Source organism: Electrona antarctica, assembly GCF_951216825.1.
Source record: "Electrona antarctica genome assembly, chromosome: 12".
In the NCBI taxonomy this organism is placed as follows: Eukaryota; Metazoa; Chordata; class Actinopteri; order Myctophiformes; family Myctophidae; genus Electrona; species Electrona antarctica.
Genome location: NC_136793.1, coordinates 38,464,506 through 38,489,388, shown reverse-complemented (window position 1 = coordinate 38,489,388; position 24,883 = coordinate 38,464,506). Strand labels below are relative to the sequence as shown.

Sequence of the window (24,883 nt, the reverse complement as noted above, 5' to 3'; positions counted from 1 at the left end):
CTTAGTTAAACTAAACGTGTCGAATGATAATCCCATTCCCACATAATCAAGTAGATTGCTGCAGGAATAATCATTTTTTTCTCCAGAAAAGTAGGGCGCAGCTTTACAATATATCCACAAGAGTGCAGCACTGGGCCATGTTGATGCTTTGCTATCACAGGTCCACAACACCATTTAAATTACTATTCCATTTCATTTCAGCATCATGTTCAGTTGTTGCATATAGATTTGAAAGAACGAATTGTGTCATGAAATGAACGTGTGTTGCACCACGACTGTCTGGAAAATATACAGTACCAAATAACGTATCCATCTATTCTGGCGGAACTGTCATTATTGGCAGCGCCCGTTCTGTTTCTGGCCGGAGAAGTACACGGACGGACTCAAAATAGCCACGTAGAGAGAAGAAGCCGAAGCGTTTGTAAGGTTAGCGTTTAAAGCTCAATTTACCACTTTAAACAAATTGTCATTTCGTGATTTGCACGTAAGATTTGTAACGTACACACATGCCATGTAACCAAATGTGTTGATTTCGTTAGGATGCTTGCAAAAGGCCACACAAACCTGAGATCACGACTTCACGAGATCAGTGGCGAGTCTTCGAATCATCTATTCTAGCTAGCCTGAGAGCTTAGCTTGGCAGGACGTATAGGTGGTGAACACAGCTCGATAACAACACAGCTAGCTAGCTGTTATGATCTACCAACCAGTCCGTTTTGAAAAGACCACGCTCGGACACAGTGGCAACACGACGACCGTCTTCCACCAGAGCTAACGTCAGGGGAGGGAAGCAAGCTAGTGTTAGCTAGCGCAGCGAATGTTTTATACGAGCTAGCATAACGTACAGCTAATGCTAATAATAAGCTACTTTGCAACTGCAGAGCTGACAACTTGCTAGTTAGCTACTACCCTATAATTGGCTAAACACCGCAATCCACTTATGATTGACTGTTTACTTTGTTGCGTAACGTAAAATACAGGTTAAACACGTTGTTCTTGTGGTTCGGTTGTGTACTGATTTGCCAGGCCTGGGAAGTTGAATTCCCAATGGTTAGTATTAATTCTGCTTAAACTGACACTTGTCTTGTGACTTGTACCCTGTTCACACTTCACACACGTCATGCCTACGTCTGTCATTAATTTGAATCCTGCTGCAAAACGAGCCTTATACTGTAACTGAACTACCATCTTAATGTTTTCTACCTCTTTAGTTAATCCATCTGGTGAGTGGTGACACCACTTGAAGAAGATGCTCTGATACGTTCTTTCCAAACGGACACCGGCTCTACAGCGAGTGTTCATTTTCCCAATTGAAATGGATAACCACACAGGAGCAATTGAAATGCAGCCTCAACAACAAGACATGGTTATAAAATCCAAAGAGGTTGAAGCGGGTATTGTGGACAGTGGAACACCGTTGAAACCCGTGGAGGAATTTACATCTACAGCAGGGGACGTTCATAATGGTTAGTGTTGATTCTGTTTGTTTGACTGGGTTGCTTTGTTTATAATTTAACCCTAACACAGCTGCACAGCTAGAAGATGTATGAGACATATTATAATGGGTGATAAATAATGGTGAGGGTCATAAACATTGCTGTAGAGTTTCTCTGAACAAGTGTAGCTAAGTGTCTCCATAATTAGCACTAACAGAGGTAGATTTCTTTCGCCTTTAACCTTTGTGTTGTGGTAGACTTCTTAGTGAGTCTGAAAATTAAAAACCGACTCAAGTGAGTTGAAGCCAGAGCTCAGTCATCAGTCACATATGATATTGAGACACGTCACCTGACCAACCAAAACCCCCAAAACAAGTCTGTTATTGCCAGAAAAGGCTGCCCAATTTAAGTAGGCGGTGGCTCAATTCACATGGCACAATGGAATGGGGCTGGGAGAGTCACAGAATAGTTGGTGATGCCGTTGCATCATGCTTGTCATCACGTGTTACATTAATCAACTTATCATGCCAGACACCGCTTCTTCTAGAATCTAGCATGTGAGATTATTCGTGATGGAGCATCTGCACAAACTGCAGGCTGCGTGCACACTAGACATTCCCTGCTCAGTTATGTTGATGCCAAGTAGTTAATCAAACTTGCTGTTATTATGCTCTTTCTTTCACAGTTTCAGTAGCACAACCAATGGTGCCCATTTGGTCATTCTATTTCCATTTATGCGTAGATTCACTGACTGGCTTTTGAAATAGAACCCCACAACTTACATTATTAACAGAAAAATGGCAAAGACTGCATACTGTATGTGGCTTGCACTGTACAGGGCTTTTTTGGGTCCTTAAGTGGCTTCTCATGCTTATGGACATATCACATATTGATGTTGGACCTTGTTTGTTTGTCAACTTAAAAAAATCATTCAGTGCTTGCAATTGCATTCATTTTCTTTTTCCCAACCAATTAGCATAAATTGTCGGCCTGATACTGTCCTTAACCTACTGGCTTTTTCGTGCCATTTTATTGGGCTCGATTTTAAACTATAAATTCAACTTCATCTGCCCCACTATTCCAAGGTGTAAAAATAATCATGCAGGATATGCATGATTATTTTAATTATTAATAGTTAACCTTTTGTTTTTGTTAATTTTTAGGATTAGGCTAGGATTATGTCCTGTTAAAGTGGTGGCACTACGCTGTGATCTGTTACATAGTTTTTGCTACATGGCCCTTTGCATTTGAAATTGTCGGAAGTTAGCTCTGGTAATTCAGCACCGTGGTATTGTGAATAGGAGCAACTATAGGGACACGTGGCTACTGAATTGTCGCCAACCACCCTTTCCTGCTTACACAGAATAGCCATTGTAGCTTGACAAAGTTGTTGGACCAGTTTACCAAGAACATCACAAGAGCTTTGCAACCATGCTAACAGGATCCTGAATGTTTTACCTTAATGTTAGGCATATCACTATCCTTTTTTATTGTGCAGTGAAATGTAAACCCAAACAATACTGTTAAACCTCCTAAGAAGCCACAGTCCTTCGTACGTCACAATTTTTTCAATGGTTTAGTTTTTTGAGTGGAAATGTCTTAAAATTCACGTCTTTTTTGTCTCACCTCTGCAAATTATTTAAAAACAATAGAACCAGGTGCTCACATGAGAAACAAGTACTGTAGGTTAAAAGTAGTGAAAAATATCAGAGGTGCTCCTGGATCAAACAGGATAACGGAGGATCCGGGCAGGCAGGCACTCGGTAAAAGGAAGAAGGAACCAGGCAAAAGCCATTAGGGCACGATATATACATATCCAGGTCATATTTGCCCATATGAAGTCCTGTGGTCGAAACATGTTGGTGTTTGCCTTGTTTTAATAAAGGCTGTTTTCCTCCTTTTACAATGAGTACCAGGATCCTCAGATATTTCATGTACAAATGTAATATGTATTTAAGAAGTAAATACTATTTACTTCTTGTCTTTGTGTGTTCTTATAATTTGATCACTGGAATTCTGTCATGTTGCTTCTATATTTTGTCATTGTCCCGAGTATATTATAGAAAAACTTGAATAAAGTGAACAAATTAAATCTCAGAGAACAGAAACTCAAATTCCTCTCCCTTCAGGTCCTGTTCATGGAGATTTGGTGCCAAATGGAGACGGTGCAATGGATTGCCCAGGCGGTGCAGGGGACGGTCACCTGAATGGCCCCTTGCCTCCGTCTCTCCCTCCCCAGAGCACCAGCACCCCTGTCCCTGTCCAGTCTCTGAGCCAAGATCGCTCCCTCCCAGGTGTGGCTGCTTTCCCTCCCATGATGCTAGAGAAGTCTGACGAAGCTAGTGCTGAGGGCACGGTTCACAAGGGTGACGCGTTGCTATCGCTCAGAATAAGTATGCCTATGCAGGAGACTGAATTGTGTAAGCATAAAAAAACAGATTTTTATAATGAGACCCCTTTATTTAACCCTCCTTTTGCTGTTGGATGTCTAATGGCTGATGTGTACAGTATTTTCTTTAAACACCATCGCCTGTGCATTCTCTGACCAGATGGATTTGGCTTTACTTACTTACTGTCCAACTCCCTGAGGTGTTTCATTGCTTGATTAATTAGGCATCGGTGTGGGTGCTTTTTTTGGAATAGTAGCTGGACTAATGGCTGTGTTTTTGTTTTTAGAACTAATCCCTGTGTTATGTTGTGTTCTGGTGGTGTTTGAATATCGTGAATGTAACGTGATGTTTTCAAGCCTGTTCCCGAGAACTGTGGGTGTGGTTTGGTCAATTTGAGTTGTTGTGATAGACTTAATACTATGCTAAGACCACTATTGGCTTAATGGTGTATGCTAATTATTATTACACAAACATTCAGACGGATCCACTTTATGTTTAATGTGTTGCTGTTGTCAAGAAGTTATGATTGTAACTTCTTGTACTGACTGGCACCTGGTTGAGGCCAAGATTGCCAACGACACAAATGTCACAGAATGTAATGGTGGATTCTACTGGTTATAAGGGACATGCCACCATGTTGAAAGAATGACAACATAATGGAAAGAGTAGACTCTAACATAATTTGTAAACAAAAGAAAAGGCTAAGGTTTCATCCACTACAAATCAGATTAGGAAGGAGGAGTCTGTAATGTTTTCTTTTATCGTTACTGTTTCTATGTTGGCGTGTCCTTGCAATCACTCCACTACAAACATTCAGTGACAGGTGTCTTTTGTGTGCAAAATAACCAGATTAGCTGATGCTCCCTATTGAATCTTAACTGGTTAAGGGACCAGGGCTAGAAATTAACACCATGTTGATTTGTACCATAGATTAGGTATTTTACCGACCAGCCTGTTTGGCAGATAATAACCATCATTTGGAGTTTTGTTTCTCTCTATAAACTGAAATTCTTGTCTGGCTGGTAAAATAGTGAAAGTGCAAAATCAAATGTATGGCTTCTTGGCCACTGGCTTAAAATAATAATAATTAAAAAAAAAGTTTCCTGCCCTGGCTCTAACCCACAGAACTTAAAAAGGTGAATGACAAAAAAAAGACTGTTTGAGGGCTGGGTTGCATCATTGCATGCAGCTTCACTCTTGTTGTAAAAACATACATTATACGTTATACATGCGTCCACATTATGGCTTATGGTTGTGCCTGATCTAGGCCTATTCGTAGCAAGATCGTAGGATTTTTCCCTAACCGATTAACCTGTGCCTGGAATGTTTTGGGGGCTGCACAATAATTGGCATATTTCTTTGGATATCAATTTTAGTTGCCACAATGTATTATCATAGAATTCAGACATATGTCATTTAAAATGATTTGAAATGTGTATTTAGATGCAAAAACTACAAAGGTGTTTTGGTCATCAAATTGTAAAGACACTCGTGGCCATTTTATTAGGTACACAATACATACCTCACCTACTGATTACCAGCTGGGTAGGGCCCTGATCTGTCCGTCCGTCCCCCCCGTCCTTTTCAAGGTTTGATGAGTCAGAGATTTCTCGGACTCTTCTGCACCGCACTCTTGTACTGCGTTGCACTCTTGTACTGCGTAGTCCTCTTGAGCTGGTGTCTGCTTACTCGACTAGTCCGCACCTTGACGTCACATCACGGCCCTCCTGTTAGCTTCGAGATTGATGGTTCTCCTCTAACCTCTCATTAATTGAGTGAGTCGATGTTGGTTTATGTATTTAAATCTGTGGAACCCATCTACACTCCACAGTGTTAATTTAACTCTTGAGTGTACAGGTCTGTTTGGTTCCAATTGTACACTCAAGGAGCAAACAGACCCATAAGAGTTAATTTGGATCATAACTATCAATTATTTAGTTGAGGACGCCCTCAAGGGCCCCTGGGGGTTCTCGGACCCCACGTTGAGAACCGGTGCTGTACAGGAGGGTAGTTCTTTCCCAGATGCTGGCCTGGAACCATCCCATCTGATGTCCAATCATAACACTTTCAAAGTCATTGTGACTTTCTCATTCTAGTGGAACTGCAATCCTAGAACCCAACAGCCAATTTTGCCTCTGGGAGCACCGCCCGCTTCCACTTGTAGAGACCCGATATCAGCCGGTCACTCTCTTTTAGCGCTCCACTTCCGGTTGCACGTGTCTTTGTTTACATTGCTAACATTCCTACACGTTGTAACGGGAGTTGCCGACAGAATTAGCTGCGGAGCTCTGAATCTGTCTTGAGAGATTAGTGGAACAGTAATTGAACCTCTTTGCCTTTCTGCATCAAACGTTCTATACTGAGTTGCAGCCACATCACTATTTGGAGGAGTAGGTTGTTTATATTAGTTAAACAATAGGTGTACATAAGTAAAGTAAGTGGCCACTGAGTGTAATTGGATTCACATTAGCATAGCATTTGGCATCATGACCGACTGTCAGCCATCATTGTGCAGCCCTATATCTACGGTCCAAGATGGCAGTGGAGGAAGATTCCTCTGTTTTGTTCTAAAAAAAAATCTTTCCCCTGTAGCCAACAAACCACCTTCGTTGGAAATGGAGAATGAGGAAAAGATTCGCCGGGACGCTCGTCGGCGCCTAGAGGAGCAACTCAAACAGTACAGGGTGCAGAGGCATAAGGTGAGTGGATGCAGTTATTTAACCAGGCACCTTCATCTGGTCATTGCAGCAGCCAAGAAAGTATAGCATGCTTTGGGCCACATGATCACAGGTGCTTGGGTTCACAGCTTCTACATTGTGAAAGATATAAATAGAACTGCTGTCTGGTTGAGTAGAATCCCCAGGATAAAGCATCGTATTACTTGGGTAAAGCAGCTTGGTTTCATTCAGTTCACCAAAAGTAAACCCCCCTGGCTTAATGTTTCAGTCAGTAATGCTAATTGTATTACCAATATGTATAATAAGGACATTATTGTTTGTTAGTGCATTTGAGAGTAAGGATCTCTTCTAATGGAGAGCCGGACAGGACATCAGTACAACATTATATACAGTATAAATTGAAAAGAGCATTGAAAGTCTCCTTTAGTACTAACAATCTCAGAAAAAGTGAGAAAATCCAAATGTCGAAAGGGGAGAAACAAAGGTACAGTATATTGTAATGTATGGTCTTCCTTCACCTGTCATCCGTCTCCATTGTCTCCATTGTCCAGTCTCATCGCACCGTCCCAAGGAGCAGGAAGTTCACCACTCTGGACCCAGAGTTGATGCTGCACCCAGAAGCTCTGCCACGGGCCAGCACCGAGGCCATGACCACAGAGTACTCCTTTATGAGGACCACTGTTCCCCGGGGGCCCAAACTGGGCAGCCTGGGCATCCCCCCTCCCAGGGAGCAGAAAACCCGCTCGCCCCGCTCGAGTAGGATCCACTCCCTAGCTGACTACAAGTCTCCAGAGAACGGTGGAGGAGGTGGAGGCGGGGAAGATGGGAGGATGATAATGGCGTCGGATGGTAGTCGCACCTCTTTCCAGTCCACCATGAGCTCTGTGTCTACCCTGTCCGAGGTCAGCGTGACTTCCGACGTCGGCTCATCTGAGGTCGAGGGTCAGCTTGCTGTCACCCCCCTCCAGATTTCTGGCGATAACACGTCAGAGATTGATGGCAGCGAGTCGGGGGCCAGGCTAGGAAATGATGGCACCGACAGTGACAGCTCGTCATACAGCAGCGTGTCCACGCGTGGGACGTACGGCACTGTTGTGGGCAGGCAGAGGGGGGCGCACTACACGGTGGAGGGCAGAGATATCGCCCCTGAGGCCATGGGCCAGTTCCCCTCCCTACGGCAGGTCCTCCAGGCAGCCAGCGATGAGCAGCACCTCCTGGAGCTGGAACAGGCAAGGGAAGGAACCTCTGAGCCGCGCAGCCGAAGGGACAGCTTCTCTAGCAGGTTTGGATCAACATAGATTAGATAGATATTATTGCATGCTCTTTGTCCCACTGTATTCATGTCTATTCATTCAATCTTTTTAACTATTCAGAATTCATTTAGATCATTGACTTGTCTAATGTTATTTGTGATCGTAAGTGTAACCAATAGTTTATTACACCCTAAAGTAATATTCAGTATGTATTTGATTGCAGTAGGGCTTGATGATATTGGGAAAAGTTTGACTGCAATTTTTATACCTGTAATTTCACCAGATATATATAAAGCGCTTTTACCTGCTGTTGCTCTAGTTGGATAGACTATCGGGCTCTAGCAATAATTAGGATGATTGTAGTGGGGGAAGTACAGCAGTTCTTCAATACTCTGAATCAACATGACATGTACTTTAGCTTCGGTTGATTGCAGAGTAACTGAATATAATGATAAACACAAAAATAGTAATTAGATTGAGTCCTAGGCATTATTATTTATAATGTCTTTGTTGTTCCTAGGAGATGCAATATTGCTAATATAATATTGATGATGTTTGTGACATTGACATTCTGATTCCAGTATTTCTGTGGAGAGTTCAGTGATGGGCCATGATGAAACGCTGCAGGTGTTGAAGGAGAAGATGAGACTGGAGGGCCAGCTGGAGTCACTGTCATCTGAGGCCAATCAGGTTAAAGAGCATGTTGTTTTTAAACAGGCTTTAATAATGAAAAGCCTTGTAATAGTGTACAGAAAAGTACTGTTTAGCCTAATTCAGACTGCGCCACTACGAACTGTCCCATTTTATTATGTTGCAAACCACCGTTTGGGGATTCTGTTGCAACTTGTTATAAGTGGCAACTTGGCTTGTCACACATCTCTAGTCTGCAACTAGACTATACATAAAGAATAAATAATAAAACAGACCGCTTCCATCACTGGTTCTCTCTGTATTTGGAGTTGATTTTCTGTGTTAAGATACGTGACAATTATTATAAATATTGCCAATGACCCAGTGAAGACATACTTGATGTTAACCAAATTAGTTCAGTCCTTGGTTTACAGTTAGCATGTCTCCCTTTTATAAGTACTGGTACTTTTCTACAGACACAGGCCACAATATTTTTCAAAGCTGGGACATGAAGCAGTACTTTCTGCTATTAAAAAATGGACTGTGTGACATTTCCCCTTTTTTAAGTGGTGTTTCTGACCTGCTTTGCGTCCAGGCACTCAAGGAGAAGACAGAGCTGCAGGCTCAGCTGGCCACTGTGAACGCACAGCTGCGGGCTCAGGAGGAGCAGGCCAGGGCCGGCCAGGAGAAGCAGAGCGCCCTCACCACAGAGGTGGGCTCCCTGAGGCAGAACTGCAGCCAGCTGGAGAAGGCCATGGTGGACCTGCAAGGCAGCCTGGAGAGCAAGAACGCCAGCCTGGCCTCCCTCGGCAATGACCTGCAGGTGGCCGAGGAGCAGTACAGTCGGCTGATGGGGAAGGTGGAGGAAATGCAGCAGGCTATGTCCTCCAGGGAGAGCGCTGGTGAGTGATGGAGACGCCACTTAATTCTGACACATGTGGAGGAGTTATGATGTAACATTTAAAGAAACTAACAGGTGGCAGTCTAGCATTAACAACTATTGTTAATAATTGAATACTTCGCAAACACAAAGAAGGTAGCTAGCTTGTCCCAGAGGAATAGGCAATGGCATAACAATAACATTAACGTGTTAATGGTACAATCGGTTCAACATGGTGAGGTACGCCTTCATTACCATTGCTAACTGCTGTCCATTTGCTGAATGCACCCATTGTCTGGATCTGAATCAGTTAGAGTGGCTGACTGGCCGTTAAGAAATCTGTCTTGTGATTGTCATTGATCCATCAACGCATTTGCTAAAATAAGTAAGGTCCAGGCTACTTGATGAACTTATGACATGAGACATTGTGGCATGACTTGAATATTTCAAGGCTATGGGATGTTCTTCAGTATGATGCTAAGTAGAGTGTCATCAACCATGCATAATATACCATTGTGGCAGCGGTGGCCGAACGGATAGCGGCGCGGTCTAGATACCGGAAGGTTCCCAGTTCGAATCAGCCGTCCGACACGTTAAAATTACCACCGCTGAAATGCCCTTGAACAAGGCATCAACCACTACGATGAAATGTGTTCTATGAGCAGGGCCTGGCTGGAAACAAGTTCTTGAGCTTAGCCCAGATACCCTGGGTAAATATAGATTTCATTTCATTTCATTCACTAACTTGATGTCTTGCTAACAGAATCCTAATCTAGACTTAAATATTTGCCTCGGTTCGTCCGTTTGTGCTGCGCCAGGTCACGCCGCACCCGTTCGTGTCGCTCGTTCGTCTTTGCATAGACTTTGTATGTAATCGTGCCGCTCTAACCATCCAAGTCTGGACGCACCTTTACACTATGCACAGATTGTAAAACAATAATACAACAGTATTTATCCTTGAATATATCTGACAACAACGGCATACAGTTGCCCGATTTGCCTATGGCAAGTGAAAACAAATTTCGGTATGGTTATGTGGAATTAGCTTTTTGGTTGCCCGAATGGGCAAGTAGTTTTTGAACTTTCTGGAATGTTTTTTTAGAGACTGGAATCAACCTTTCTTTGTTCACTATACATGCACACCGCATGATTTCTAATATCATTTGGGCAAGTGAGCATGAACTTTCAGCAAGTAGAATATGACCTGTATGTACAGTACATTATCTGTGACTGTAGAATGAGTCCTCAGCCAATCTGCATCAGAAAACACCTTTTATAATGGCACATATAGACAAGAACAACAGTGTAATCTGTGGTCCAACTAGGGATTGGAATTATCGGTAATTGATATGTTTTGATAACCTTATCAATCGATTAACCGGTTAGCTGATGTATATATATTTTTTTATCGTCATTTCCCTCAATGTCTAACACAAAAATCTACATTTTGCTGATATACAGAAAGAATACCAAAGGCATATTACATTCCTTTATCAAATGGCATGGCAATGGCATCTTTGTAAGAGTGTCACATCACATGCAAAAGCAGAGACGTTTCTGTGGTTACCAAGGTGGAGAGAGAGAGCCAGTGCATTTTCCGGCAGCTGCCGCAGAACACCCGCGGTAGTCTGTAGTGTTTCTCGGCGGCAACAGTCCGACACAATACCCCAAACCCTAAACCTAACCATAACCGCAAGCACGACGCAACGCATGGCATCAGCCGCGGAACAGCCGCGGCAGGCGCCAGTATTTCTCGCCGGCATCAGTCCGACACTCTACCCCAAGCCCTTACCGCAAGCACGACGCAACGCATGTTGGACCAAAAGCACTGCCATGGAAGCGAGCAGCAGTCGAGTGTCATAATCCCCCCAGTTTCCCCGGCAGCTGCCGCCCCTTCTCCCGGCTGTTACCGGTAGTTAACGGACAGTTGGCGTGAAGCGGCGGCCACGAGATGGAGCGGCAGTGGAGTGACATAATCCCCCGGCACATGCCGGTTCTGCCCCCGGCAGTGCCACGTCTCATGCCGTTGGATTATGCACTCGCTGCTTCTGACGCCCAATGATGGAACTGCAGAATTGTTTATTAATTGTTAACTGTTATGTTTCAATTGAACAATTTCTTAATGGTGTCATTATTAACATCCCTTCCAACTTTTTGAAAGCCCAACTGATGCCAATCTACTGTAGTAGTATGGTAGTTGTCGTCGTCATTCTAGTAGTAGTTGTGTTCCTTGGTTTTGGACTGTGTGTTTGACCCATGTCTTGTGTTTGTGATCTTCCGCTCTTCCAGTCCAGGAGCTGCGTCAGCAGATGGGTGGGCTCCAGGGCCAACTCCAGCAGGTCCAGTTGGAGCGCAGTACCCTGCAGAGCCGACTGAAGACGGCCCAGGCTGAGATTGACTCACTACAGCAGGTCCGACAGTGGTACCAGCAGCAGTTGGCGCTGGCACAGGAGGCGCGTGTTCGGCTGCAGAGCGAAATGGCTAACATGCAGGTAAGGTTACTGTTGTGAAAGTTAGTTATTTTCAGAATAGTTTTTCATGTCGTCTTGTGTCTTTTTTTTGTTGCTTTTCTTCACTTCTAGATTTTGCATTATAAACTAAATACGTTATTAGTGAGCATTTTGTCTCATTGGGTATTAGGGATGTGTAAATGTGTCCAAAATGGAAATCGATTTGTATAATTCAATATTAACGATTCATCGATTAATCGTTTGGCGGGGGCTAAACGTCCAAACCTGTATCTTGATTGGAATCAATCTCCACTCACACTCAGTCACTCACACTCCTCTCAGTCATGCAGCTACACAGACACATCCCAGGCACACTTTGGTAGGCCTATAGCCCTGTCCTGTTTGGATGACAATATTGCCTTTCCAACAGATTCTCATTTAAAAAAAACTATTATCAGTGAACTGCAGACAGATGGCAGTGCTAAAGACGACACCATTTAGTTACTCAAAAGACAAGCCAAGTGGTTAGAGCAGAGAAGTGGATAACTGGAAGGTTACCAGTTTTAGTCCTACTCACCAGCTGGGAAAATTCATACTCTAGAGATGTAAACAATGACTTCTAATGGTATTTCAATAAAGTTGACATGCATTTTCTATGTTGTTTTTTTGCAGGCTGGACAGATGAACCAGATAGGTACTCTGGAACACCTGAAGTTGGAGAATGTTACTCTTTCCCATCAGCTGAATGACACACAACACCGCTCCATTAAGGAAAAGGAACGCATCGCTGTCCAGCTGCAGAGCATTGAGGTATAAAGTCCTCTTAAAGTGACATTTCACCACTGGAAGAAACTGCAATCACTCAATGTTAATAGTATTGTAGTAGATAACAGTAGCACAATTTGAAATTTGCACCCTATGGCCAGAAAAATAATGAAGTCTGTGTGTTTGACTGGATTGCTGAATTCCTACAATGCCCATAATGCTTTAGAGCACTTCCCCTCCTTGTGGAGAGGGGGAAACTGGTGTGACTTTGTAGTACAGGAAGGAAGTGAGACCACATTTTCATGACAGCTTTTTGGTCATGAACATGGCGTCATGACTAAAAAATATATATATATTATAAAATACTACTCAACCTAGTGCTGGTTCTCGGGGTTAGGACCCGCCGCAGTGGTGTCCGGTGAGAACTTAACCAGGATGCCGAAACTTCTAACACAATGATGTCTGGGTTGTAAGGCCAGGTATCACTGAGCATATCTGGATTGTAAAGCCAAATATCCTGTCTCGTACGGAGAGCGATGAAGTCTCTCACGAGGAGCGTAGCAAATGCTGCTTGCTTCTCACTAAATCTCTTCTTTATAGAGCGTCGCAGTCCCGCCCCCTTTCAGAACGACGAGTGGCCCAGGAAAGAATTCCCCATTCATTTTCCCCATAGGCTTTTCAAAAAGTATAAAAGACGTTTATACCGTTTATACTTTGAGGAGGTTTCACCTGAACAGCAGGAGAGTCTGGTCCAGGAGGAACCAGAGCCTCCACACATTAAAGAGGAACAAGAGGAGCTAATTCAAAGACCAGAGGAGGCTGATAATTACTAGCAGTGAAAATTGAAGCCAACTCGGATCGTGACAAATCATGACAATAAACACAATGTTTGGGGCCGATCAAAAACAACCCGGAAACAATCCGGGAAAAAAACGGATAAATATTTTGCTAGTTTACCTTGGTCTCGATTTTATTATATCGCTAGAAGTTCCAAAAAGCATTCATATTTTGAGGGAGAGGCGGATGAGGAGCAGAAATAAAGCACTAGTATATCCATCAGATCAAAACCACGGAGAGCGCCTGGATTAGGAGAGACAAGGCATTCTTTCTGCCGCGCTAACAGCTAAGTCAACGGTAAACTAATATGACCCTAGAGCGCGAAGGACGGTGGCCGAGAGTCGGACTGAAAAAGGAAAAAAAACAGAATATTCTTCTCTCGCCTGGTATCATTGAGGATGCGCTAGGACGTGTACACACGTCCAATGCATCCCTCGATTGGAATCCCTAGGACGTTTCCAGACGTCCTACGGATGGAATGTGTTAATGGCTTAATGATGCAAGTGTTTGTTCACTCTCTGAATTTCCCTGTCGATGTTGTAGGCTGACATGCTGACCCAGGAGGCAGCTTACCAGCAGATTCAGGATGCAAAGACTATGGTGGAGGACGACCTGCAACATAAACTGGACGAGTTTGAGGAAGAGCGTGATCGTTTACTGAAACTGGCCAACACAGCCAGCTCCCTAGAGAGGGAACTAGAGCAGGTAATCAATCATGCTCATTTCCTTCACCTCTGCCAAAGGTGAAGGACATCTATGTATGTCTGTGTCCCCTCAAAGGAGACCAGGCACAGAAGACGTGTATGATATCATGAAACAGACCCACCTCCAGGCATAAACAAACGTAGCATAAACAGGGTGGAGACTAAGGGACATGCTGGGAGCATCTACTATAAGACATGATGGAAGTGGTTATGTTTAGGCTTGGGTTTTGGTGTGGTTAACGTTCAGTGGTGTTGTCACATTATAGGCAACACCACTACTGGATTTATGTCATACAATACTTCACCATACAATTCCTCGCTTCTACTCTAAATTACACTTCATTGGTCTGCTTCTCCCAGATGAAGTTGACCCTCTCTCAGAAGGACGTGCAGCTGGGGTCCCTGCAGAGGGAACACCTGGAGCTGATGCGCCAGTTGACAAGCACCCAGGAGAGCCTTCAAACCAAAGAGCAGTCCATCAACCAGCTAGAGGCCCGCTACCTGGAGCTGGAAACCCAGCTCAGTGAACTGCAGACAGATGGCAGTGCTAAAGACGACACCATTCAGTTCCTCCAGAATGAGAAGATCGTCCTAGAGGTGGCACTGCAAGCCGCCCGTGCCGATAAAAGTCAGCTGGACGAGGGGGCAGAGCGGCTGAGCGAGGGCGTGCTGCTGGCAGCGGACGTCCTTGACCAACTAAAGCAGGAAGTCCAAGTCAAAGCATCGCAGGTCAGAAACGAGTCGAGTTGCCAAGAGGGTCAATAATTAATCATAATTGTATTATAACAAGGATTCATATTGTTCCTATTGACTTTGTTGTCAATATTGCTGTGTGGACCCAGTATTTATAATTTATTAAGTCAATTACAGGTTGGAATGTTGACAGTAGAAAATGACCACTGGTTTTTGCTTTGTTTTTAGATCGAAACTCTACAAAAGGAAAACAATTCCCTAAAGAGACAAGCTCAGAAATTAAAAGAGCAGTTCCAACAGCAAAAGGTAAGATTGCATGTCTATCAGGAAGATGGTGTTCACATCCCATTCCGTGACAAAAACCCATCTTTGACAATTGTTTGATTTTTTTTTTGATGGAAAATGTTTGTTTTGATCTGTTTCTGTCGCCACAAAGACTGATGTGCCTAATCTAAAATGTTGGTCCACCAAAGGTAATGGTTGAAGCCTACCGGCGAGATGCCAGCTCCAAGGAGCAGTTGATCAGCGAGCTGAAGTGCTCCAAGAAACGTCTGCTGGCAGAGGTGAAAGAACTGAAAGAGGAGGTGCTGAACATCCAGGGAGAGAAGGAGAAAGCTGAGCTAGAGCAAGCACGTCTGCAGAAGGAGGTGGTGAAGGTCCAGGAGCAGATGAACAGCCTGGAGGCTCACCTGCAGGGTGTGCAGAAGGAGAGAGACCAACTGGAGACCCATTTACAGGTATAGAATGTTTTCAATGTTAGGAAATCCTTGCCCTGTCCGCCACTGACATTACCAATAGGAAATGTGATTGATTGATTACTTTATTGAAAAATACATTTCAAAAGGATAGTCACAAGAAAGCCGTTAGGCTTGGTCCTCTTGGGGAAAGGGGAAGGGGAGCAACAATTTTTTCCCCCTTTTTTTCATTTGTGCTATTTATCTATTCTACACCTATCGTATGTTTATTTATCCGTATAAGGCCGTTTCTTCTTTACTGCCCATATCCTTAGTTACAAACAGGAATTTTCCAAATTTAGAATTCCAGGACAGCAGTGTTATTGTTTACAGCCTGTAACCCACATCTATACAGTAAAAGTTATGTGACTGCTGCTCTAATGAGTAGGTGTAGATAACATACAGTGGCAGAAAATACAGCATAAGACAAATTAAATTCAGATAAAAATCACACAAAAAAAAGATTTTGTGTGATTGAAATGTTATCGGTATCCAACCTAAATTCTTGCCCAAATCTCAACACCTGTGTGTATTTAAGCACTGCATTTAGTTTGCAAAGCTTTATTTTTCATCCATTTTGGAAGGTTATTGTTTAATATTTGAAATATTGAGTGTAGCTATGTGTGTTGTTGTTTTCCTCATTGGTGTAGACAAACTCATAATAACATTATGTACTGACAACAGGACCTTTCTGTTACTATAGTAGTACTGTACAGGACATGAACAGACACACCTATCACTGTGCATATATACACTGCAGCCTCTCACTGTGCATATACTGGTATGCACTTTTGCATTGTGTTTAGTTTTCTATCTGCCATTTTGTATGGAGTGTGATGTGGTTTGTTGGATTTGTTTCCCCTCCCTAGACTGTACAGTTTGACCAGAGCCAGCTAGCAGCCGTGACGGAAGAGAACGAGGGATTGAGGAAACAGGTGGCGCAAATGCAAGCTGATGCCAAAAAGTGAGTCACAGGCACCATGGACTTTTTTTTTGGCAACTAGAATTGTTCCCAAACCCAGCCTGACATTTCTGGAGTTTGGTTTGTTTTCATCCCAATAGTGGGATAAAAGCCTAACATAATATCTACTCTTCAGCAATAATATTTGTCATGAAAATATAGCACATCAATGAGCACTATTAACTTTGCATTATGAGACTCTTACTTAATAAGTGGTTATACTTGTAAGAAGATGACTACCAGACCAAGTAACACATGGGGAAAAGAACCACGCAAGATAAGATGACAACATACAGTAAGCACTAATCAGTGCTCTTCTGCTTTGAAACAGGGCCATCTCAGAGCAGAAGGTACGCATGAAGCGTCTGGGGACCGATTTGACCAGCGCGCAGAAGGACGTGAAGGCCAAGCACAAGGCCTATGAGAATGCGGTGGGCATCCTGAGCAGGAGGCTCCAGGAGGCCCTGACAGACAAGGAGACCACAGAGGCAGAGCTTGTCAAACTCAAGGCCCAGGTCTCGGATGGAGGGAACAACAAGGCTCTACAGGTAACGGAGAGGGCACTCCCAGTTTACACATTTCCTGAAAGGCACATTGAGTTTCTCTGTATATAAAATGTGCTGTAACGTATATAGCTTGAAAATAACCTCAAAATTACTATTCACTGACTATAGGATAGTAATATACTATAATACTGAAACGGAAATACTGGAGTAACTCCACTGTACATTGAGGCTGTCTGGAATGTGTTTGAATTAGGCCTTTGAAACCCTGTATGTGTTTGTCTGTGGTCCAGGATAAGATCGAGGCCTTGCAGGCTGAGCTCCAGGCTGTGAGCCGCAATAAGGCCATGCTGGAGAAGGAGCTTCAGGAGGTGATCACCCTCACCTCCACAGAGCTGGAAGAGTTCCAGGAGAAGGTCATGGAGCTGGAGGATGAGGTGTGGAATGAAAAATAATGAGGATTAAGACGTCTGATTGCTTTTCCATTCATTTCTGTCGCTCCGTCCTTATCTTTGACTATCTGGTTGTCTCTTTGTATTTTCTATCTCTTTAGATCTGTCTCTTGTTTGTTTTTTGTGTGTGTTTGTCTACATTTAATTTCTGTTTTATTCCCACTGCTATGTATTACTGATCACAACAATGCAGCAGACTTATTATTTTATCCATTCACATAACATACCTTTTTACAGAATTAACCATTACCAAATTCTTTCACAGCTTCAGGAATCCCGGTGCTTCAAGAGGCGGATTCAGAAGTTAGAGCATGCCAACAAAAAGCTTGTCCTAGAACTGGAGCATGAAAAGGGGAAACTGGCCGGACTGGGGCAATCCCACAATACACTGCGGGAGCACACAAACATTCTGGAGACAGCCTTAGCTAAGCGAGAGGCAGATCTTGTTCAACTCAACTTGCAGGTACATTTTATACGTTGAAAAGTTACAGTTTTGCAAATTGTGATATGACATAAAGTATAAGATAAAACCCTGGTTAAAGATGATATGGAAGTTGAATATTTTGGGTCTAATTTCTAGATTTTGGCCATGGAAACTGGAAACAGCCCTTTTAGGACATTTTCAACCAATTAGTGTACATACTTAAAGCTCTGCATCTGAATCTGGTTTAGGTTTAATCTATTTTTGGAAGGCTTCTGTTTCATCTCTTGTCACAGTACCACCAAATGCATGGAATTGTGATTAGTATGTTGATACATTTTGTAGTACTGAACTCCCTCTGTTACCTTTCTAACCTTTCTCTTCAGGTTCAAGCTGTGTTGAAACGCAAAGAGGAAGAGGATAACCAGATGAAACAGGTGGTTCAGTCTCTGCAGCTTGCCTTGGAAAAGGAGAAAGCCAAAGTTAAGGACCTCAAAGAGCAGGTAAGGGCTCACTGCATCACACAGGATACCCTTTAATTCAATTCAATGTAATGCTAAATGAGTTTTTAGTTACATAATTTTATTATTTATTATGTAGTAAATAATTATTAATACAAATAATTATTTGTTGGGTCCTCTGGGCTCTTATTACAAGATTCCACCAGTGCTCCTTTGAACTCTTGAATGGTATAATGGCGTTTTGTGTCCTCTAGGTGGCAGCAGCAAAGGCTGAAGCCGCCCACAACAGAAGACACTACAGGGCAGCAATGCTGGAACTATGTGAGATCAAGAAAGACCTGCAGACCAAAGAAGAGCTGGTGAAAGCCCTGCGCAATGAAGCAAAACAACTACAGTATGTTCACATTTACAGTTTTCTTACAGGCATGTGGAATGTCAACATGCACAAGCCCTTTTCGTCTGAGAAAGTTTTGCAATATATTGCCGCCAGAGGGGCAAAATGTCAAATTCCTGGGTTATGTTTACGATTATGATGAAGTTTAAGAGAATTTGTCATTGTCATTGAGAATTTGTGATTATAATTTATAATTGCATCTACTGCTGTGTGTCTCCCTGCAGGACTCAGGATGAGCAGCATTCTCAGGAGGTGTCTAGGTTCCAGCAAGAACTGTCTGAGGCTCACTTCCAGCTCCAAGCCCTGCAGAAACAACTTGATGAGGAGCTGTCCAAACAGCCCCTCACCAACCAAGAGGTAGGGACAGTACTTCTGGTAGGGTTTGGTTTTAACTTTTGAGAATCTAAGTCTGGATCCAAATCCATGTATCAAATCTGAATCTGTTTGAGTGACTTATCAAATCTTATGGGTAAAAGCTTGATCTATATGTCTTAGTTGCATGCTGGTGTCGCACACTGAAAATGGCAGCTCTACGCATTGTGAGCTTAAGATCTGCTAATTTCTTTATGTTTAAAATAAATAAGGAATATATATTTGGAAGATTTTATTTTCTCTGTTTAATCCCCCCAAGTATTCAGTAACAGAAACTAAAAAAAGAAAATGGAAGATCCAACATCACACAACAAAGCCTACCCCTACACTTTCTTTTCTTTTTTTTCTTTCTTTTTCTTTGTATGTTTCCCTCATAAAGGACATGTATAGGTCTACAGATAAACGAATTAAATTCATTTATTGTATCCCTTTTTTGTATAGGTGAAGGGTTTTTTATTTAAATACTAGTATGCACTGACTACTTAACTGTCACTGCAAAATTAGAGGCTCAAAGATGCCATGCTTTTTAAATGGATACATGTTCCAGATGAGTATGTGTCATTTTTCCATGCTCTCACAAATGTGTGGCTATTGAATAAGATGTCAATTTCCTGGCCAATTTTTGTTGTTGTTGTTTTTTGTTGTTTTTTAGACCATGCACTTTAAATGTGCTTGACATAGTCTTGAATGTAATCTGAAATGAGTTTCTTGAAATCCTTGCCTGATGTCTACCTCTGTGACCAACAATCTGTCCGGCAGGTGGAAGACTTGAAGTGGGAGGTAGAGCAGAGGCAGAGGGAGATCGAGACCCAGAAACAGCAGCTGGAGATGATGGAGCAGTGTCACCACAGAGAGCTGGACAACACACACACAGCTCTGCAGGTATAATGTGTTATGTATTTCTTTACATATTTTATTATTTTTGTATTCATGGTATATAAATAACCCCCAGCAACATCTAATGGCTGAATGTTGTCTATTGCCCCTTTAATGTTTATGCAGAGTATTAACTATACGCACAGTGCAGTGCATGATTTAAAAGTAGCACGTACACATTAACACAATATATATTCTTCTTCATTGATCAAATATGATTGTTTTAATTGAGATGTTGTTATATCTAATCAATAAAGGTGTGTCCATTTGGCCCTGTGTGCGGGTTGTACTGTGGTATACTGTGTATTTTTACTTCTTACTTGTGTATTTTCCCCTTTTTTAATTAATCTTATCTTTATTGTATTTCATCTTTGGGTCCTTGGTGAGAAGCCAATGAACACACATGGAACTTAACTCACTTAGGTTTACTATTTTGCTGTAACATATATAAAAAATGTTTTTAATTTGAAAAAGATGTAATTGATGTGCCCCCAGTGTAGTGTAGTGGTTAAGGCCCACTAGACTGCCCTAAACAAATATACCATGTAAATTAGTGCAACCTGGGTTCTATATCAGAGATGTGTGTCTGTCTCAGATTATTAAGGTAGAGCTGGAGTCTGTCCAGGAGGAGTTGAACGGCACCAGGAAGGACAAGTTCATGCTGCAGGCCAAGGTGGGCGAGCTGAGGAACAGCATGAAGACAGTACTGCTGCAGAACCAGCAACTGAAACAGGACCTCAAACAGAATCGGCTGAGGAAGGTAAGTCAGCATTTATTTATTATTTGATGATTCAAGTTTCTTTATTAGGAAAACCTTGAGATGTACCATCTCGTTTTCGAGGGGGTCCCAAGTTGTGTATTGTTGTTATGTTATTATTATAACTCAAGACAACAAAGTGTCGGCCGGAACATCTGTCAGATTTATTTCCCCCGGATACGATATTCTTTCGACCAATCACAACACTTGTTTCATACACGGAGAATGTAAACTGATTTGTAAAGCGTCTACGTCATTTCCTTGAGCGGTACTTCTGCCGAAATTCCGCAACTACAGCGTAGGTCTTGCCCAGCAGGTGATAGTGGTTGAGGGATAAGAGAGCTTTTTCATTGACTTTTGGTCCTGACAAAATCAGCAGCCTGGCCTCAGGGACACCTTTTCAGTGCATGCATTTCCACAACTTGAATTGTTCATTATAAGTATAAGTAATGTACTGAATCTATTGTGTTGCAGCAGCGAATGGAGGGGAACCCATCCAACCCTGTGACGCCAGTAAAGATCCCTGACTGCCCTGTGCCTGCGTCCTTGCTGGATGAGCTGCTGAAACCTTCAGCCTCTGTCAACAAGGAGCCCCTCAATAACCTGCACAACTGTCTACGGCAGCTCAAGTAAGACGGCTCCCTGTTAACGAGTCATGCATTTACATTATCTTTTCATTTTCTATACCTGCTTGATCCAAGTCGGGGTCACAGCATGCTGGGTCTTATCCTGGTATAATGAATTGGGCAGAAAACGGACTGGTAGGGCTGGGCAATGTGGGGGGAAAAAAATAAACATCAAGATAACCATAAGACCCATAAGCCTAGCGGTCCAGGCGCATGCCACAAATAAGCTCTGGCCTGACAGCATGTCATGTGTTCGAATCCGGACCTTTGCTGCATGTCGCTCCCTGTCTCTCTTTCCTGTCCTTCACTTGAAAAACTTTCTATAAAGGCAGAAAAGCCTAAAGCAATTCTTAAAAAAGAAAAGAAAAAAAAAACATAACCATAAGACTTTCGATATCCCAATATCACAGTATGGAATAACACAGAAAAATTGTTAATCACAATGGACTGTATTGAATATATTATCGTTTTGTTCTTTAGGGAGGAGATGGACAGCCTTCAAAAGCAGATGGAAGAACATACTGTCACGGTACATGAGTCCATGAGTTCACTGACCAGCGTAGAGGAGGAGCTAGTGCGACTGGGCGAGAGCGATGACGTCCCCAAATCAACACTTCTAAACAACAACGTGGTGGAGAATAACAACTCTGCAGGCACAGAGGAGGAGGAGGCACAGCCATCGTAATGCAAGAAAACATATCTCAGGCCAACGGACAGAGAGTGGAGTTTTATCCACAAGGGAACTTTAAAAAAGAAAATAGAAAGCCACCTTAGCCCTTTATTATTATCATCATTATTTCCTTTATCTTTTCTTAATAATTGCTGCCAACATTTGGCATTCTCTGGTTAGCACAAGAGTGCTCACGCAAAGTAATACTTTATATACCATAGCTTTATTCTTTGTTTTGTTTTTTGTTTTTGTGACGCTGCTCGTTATGTTATAATAATATTTATTTACACTTCAGTTCAGCAATGGAAAATTGTCACTTTTTCATTAAGAAAAAGAAAGGCTAGGACAGCAAATGGTGGCCATTAAGTCCATTTGGAGTGCTAGTCTTTCTTTTTCATCATTATTTATTACTTTAAGGATCCAGCACCCAATTTTCATTGTATGAATTGGTCTACCATTGTTGAGGGAACAATAAAAGCCTACATTGTAAACTCATCGTTGAGCTTTGATCACCAAATTGCACCATACTATGTCGGATATTGACAGATATCCGATAATAGTGACATTTGTCTGATGGATACTGGGATCTAATATAGTATGAAGTTCTATGGCCTTATATTCTAATTTGCGTATTTTCATTGTAAACGGCCTTATTCAAAATTTGTAATTGCTTTGTGGCTCAACTAACAAGGAAGTTGTCCAAATTTTCATCTGTCATATGGCGTTTAAGTTGTACTATTAGAAATTGAAAATAGATGAGAAAAATGTGGGGTGATGACATTTTTATATTTTTGTCACTCAAACATGGTCGCATGTCCCATGGTAACCTAAACCATTGGTAAGTAATCCAAGCAATTAATTGAGGGAACTATGTTAAAACCTCTAATATTAGGTGCCCCAATGCTGATTAAGGCCTGGTTGTGTAAAAAAAAAACATTTACATTGCAGAAATTGGACTGCACTGCAGTTGGATAATGATGTTTTGCTTACTACAAATTCCTAATTGATCTTGCAGATAATATTACATTAATTGCTTCCAGGCTCGTAGAGAATGTCTGGCTTTATTACAAGCAGTATTCCCTCCCCACTGTTCAATTTATTCACTATGTAGGACATATGTCATTAATTCTGTGATTTACCGAAGTGGTCAATTATTCCTCTGCTTCTTTCAAGCAATTTGTAATGAAACATGATTTGTTTATATGCATTTCAATATTGTCATGCTCAGTGGTCTGCTTTTTATTGCCTCTTGTTGAAATGCAGTGTTTGTTTTCTTATGCTTGCTATTAACCATACCATTGTGGGTTGTTTAAACTCTATGGAAACGTTTTCTCAAGTTTGTCTGGCTTGGACTGTAATGTGTGTACATGAATAAGCCTTAAGGAATCTTTGATATGGTGTAAAGGGACAGTTTGAACAATATTTCTACTGACAGAGCGTGTGCAAGATGTAATATATGTCTATTGTAATAATGGTTATGGTTACAAGCTCATATGGAATGGTTTATTGTAATTTATATATATATATATATATTTGGGCTGCATCAACTGACATAAAAGATGCAAAAAGAGTTTGCAGAACTGGGACAGAGTTATAAGAAGCAAAACTGTTACTATAGTTTTGTCATTTGTTTGCTATCAGATGTAATCAAACCTTTAATCTTTTTTTGTTATTACCATTACTTCGTACTTGCAGATTCTTTTTTTCTTTTGCAGTTTTGTCAAAGGGGAAAATTGTACGTTTTGCAGAGCTTAATATATGAACATAATTGTTTTTGCCTTTCTTTCTATGACTGTAAATGCATTGATTGATAGTTTAACTGTATAAAGAAGATAAATTACAACACTGTCAAACCTGTACATGAAAGTAAACTAACTGCTACATAACTGCACTTGCAAATGTAGTTGGTTCAACTGACAACAGCTTGTAGCACATGCAATTGTTCTGCAAGTGCTGTTGTGTACATTTGAATACCTTGCTTGTCTTGACTATTTTTAACACTGTATGCTCGTGTAATTCCAGAGGGACAGCATACACGATAAGGGAGAGGAGTGTGCTCACTGTCGGACTGAATCACACATACCAATATACTGTGTTCAATCTGAACTGTGTTTTGGGGACTTCATTTTGATAAGAAAGATGTATCTTCCAAATTACTTTCACTGTAAACTACCAGTACTTGATGAGTGTGTCGGGGAGCATGAGCTCTATGCATAAACCTTGCTGTATTTGCTGTTCAATCTTTTAATCTGCTATGATTGGAAGTTATTCATTCCAATGTTTAACGTTTATAATGGGAGATGGCGTATGTATCTCATAAAATTGCACTATTCATCAACCAGTGTGTTTTATTATGATAATATTTACACATGCATTTTTGTATGGATTGTGCAGTCCAGGTAAGGTAGGGAATGAGGCATTAGCATTACCCCAGGTGAAGGAGTTTAAGTATATAGGGGTCTTGTTCACAAGTGAGGGGAGGATGGAGAAGGAGATCAGCCGGAGAATCGGAGCGGCAGGGGCGGTATTGTAGTCGTACCGCACTGTTGTGACGAAAAGAGAGTTGAGCCAGAAGGCAAAGCTCTCTGTCTACCGAGCAATCTTCGTTCCTACTCTCACCTATGGTCATGAAGTGTGGGTCATGACCGAAAGAATAAGGTCGCGAATACAAGCGGCCAAAATGAGTTTTCTCCGACGGGCATCTCCCTTAGAGAGGGTGAAAAAAAAAAGAGATAGGGTGAGAAGTTCAGTCACGGGAGTAGCCTACACGGGAGAGACTCGGAGTAGAGCCACTGCTCCTTCGCCTGGAAAGGAGCCAGCTTAGGTGGTTCGGGCATCTGCTTAGGATGCCTCTCGGGTGTCTCCCTAGGGAGGTCCTCGATGCACGTTCCACTGGGAGGAGACCCCGGGGCAGACCAAGGCGCAGATGGAGGGATTGCA

General features: G+C 42.2%; 1 protein-coding gene across 4 annotated transcripts; it reads left to right on the top strand.

Moving 5' to 3' along the window:
* The first annotated feature begins 276 nt into the window (after window positions 1-276).
* On the top strand, window positions 277-24,281 carry golga3 (golgin A3). Of its 4 annotated transcripts, none has more exons than XM_079515568.1 (24): window positions 277-426; window positions 1,212-1,466; window positions 3,566-3,730; window positions 6,419-6,525; window positions 7,056-7,786; window positions 8,339-8,447; window positions 8,983-9,289; window positions 11,557-11,759; window positions 12,390-12,527; window positions 13,863-14,024; window positions 14,384-14,752; window positions 14,945-15,022; window positions 15,190-15,453; window positions 16,320-16,414; window positions 16,743-16,959; window positions 17,208-17,351; window positions 17,632-17,829; window positions 18,174-18,290; window positions 18,503-18,642; window positions 18,867-18,999; window positions 19,774-19,896; window positions 20,486-20,650; window positions 21,122-21,276; window positions 21,754-24,281. In XM_079515568.1, the coding sequence occupies exons 2-24, from the start codon at window positions 1,316-1,318 to the stop codon at window positions 21,956-21,958; spliced, it is 4,476 nt and encodes a 1,491-aa protein (XP_079371694.1). In that variant the 5' UTR covers window positions 277-426; window positions 1,212-1,315; the 3' UTR covers window positions 21,959-24,281. The 4 variants fall into 4 exon arrangements, with proteins under 4 accessions (XP_079371694.1, XP_079371693.1, XP_079371691.1 ...); XM_079515567.1 differs by having other exon boundaries at window positions 3,566-3,856; window positions 21,125-21,276; XM_079515565.1 differs by having other exon boundaries at window positions 3,566-3,856.
* The last annotated feature ends 602 nt before the right edge of the window (window positions 24,282-24,883 follow it).

Coding starts and splice junctions, on each gene's coding strand:
- golga3 (XM_079515565.1), top strand. CDS start 1,316: ATGGATAACCACACAGGAGCAATTGAAATGCAGCCTCAACAACAAGAC. Junction 6,526..7,055: donor ACAGGGTGCAGAGGCATAAG/GTGAGTGGATGC, acceptor TCCATTGTCCAG/TCTCATCGCACCGTCCCAAG. Junction 9,290..11,556: donor GTCCTCCAGGGAGAGCGCTG/GTGAGTGATGGA, acceptor CCGCTCTTCCAG/TCCAGGAGCTGCGTCAGCAG.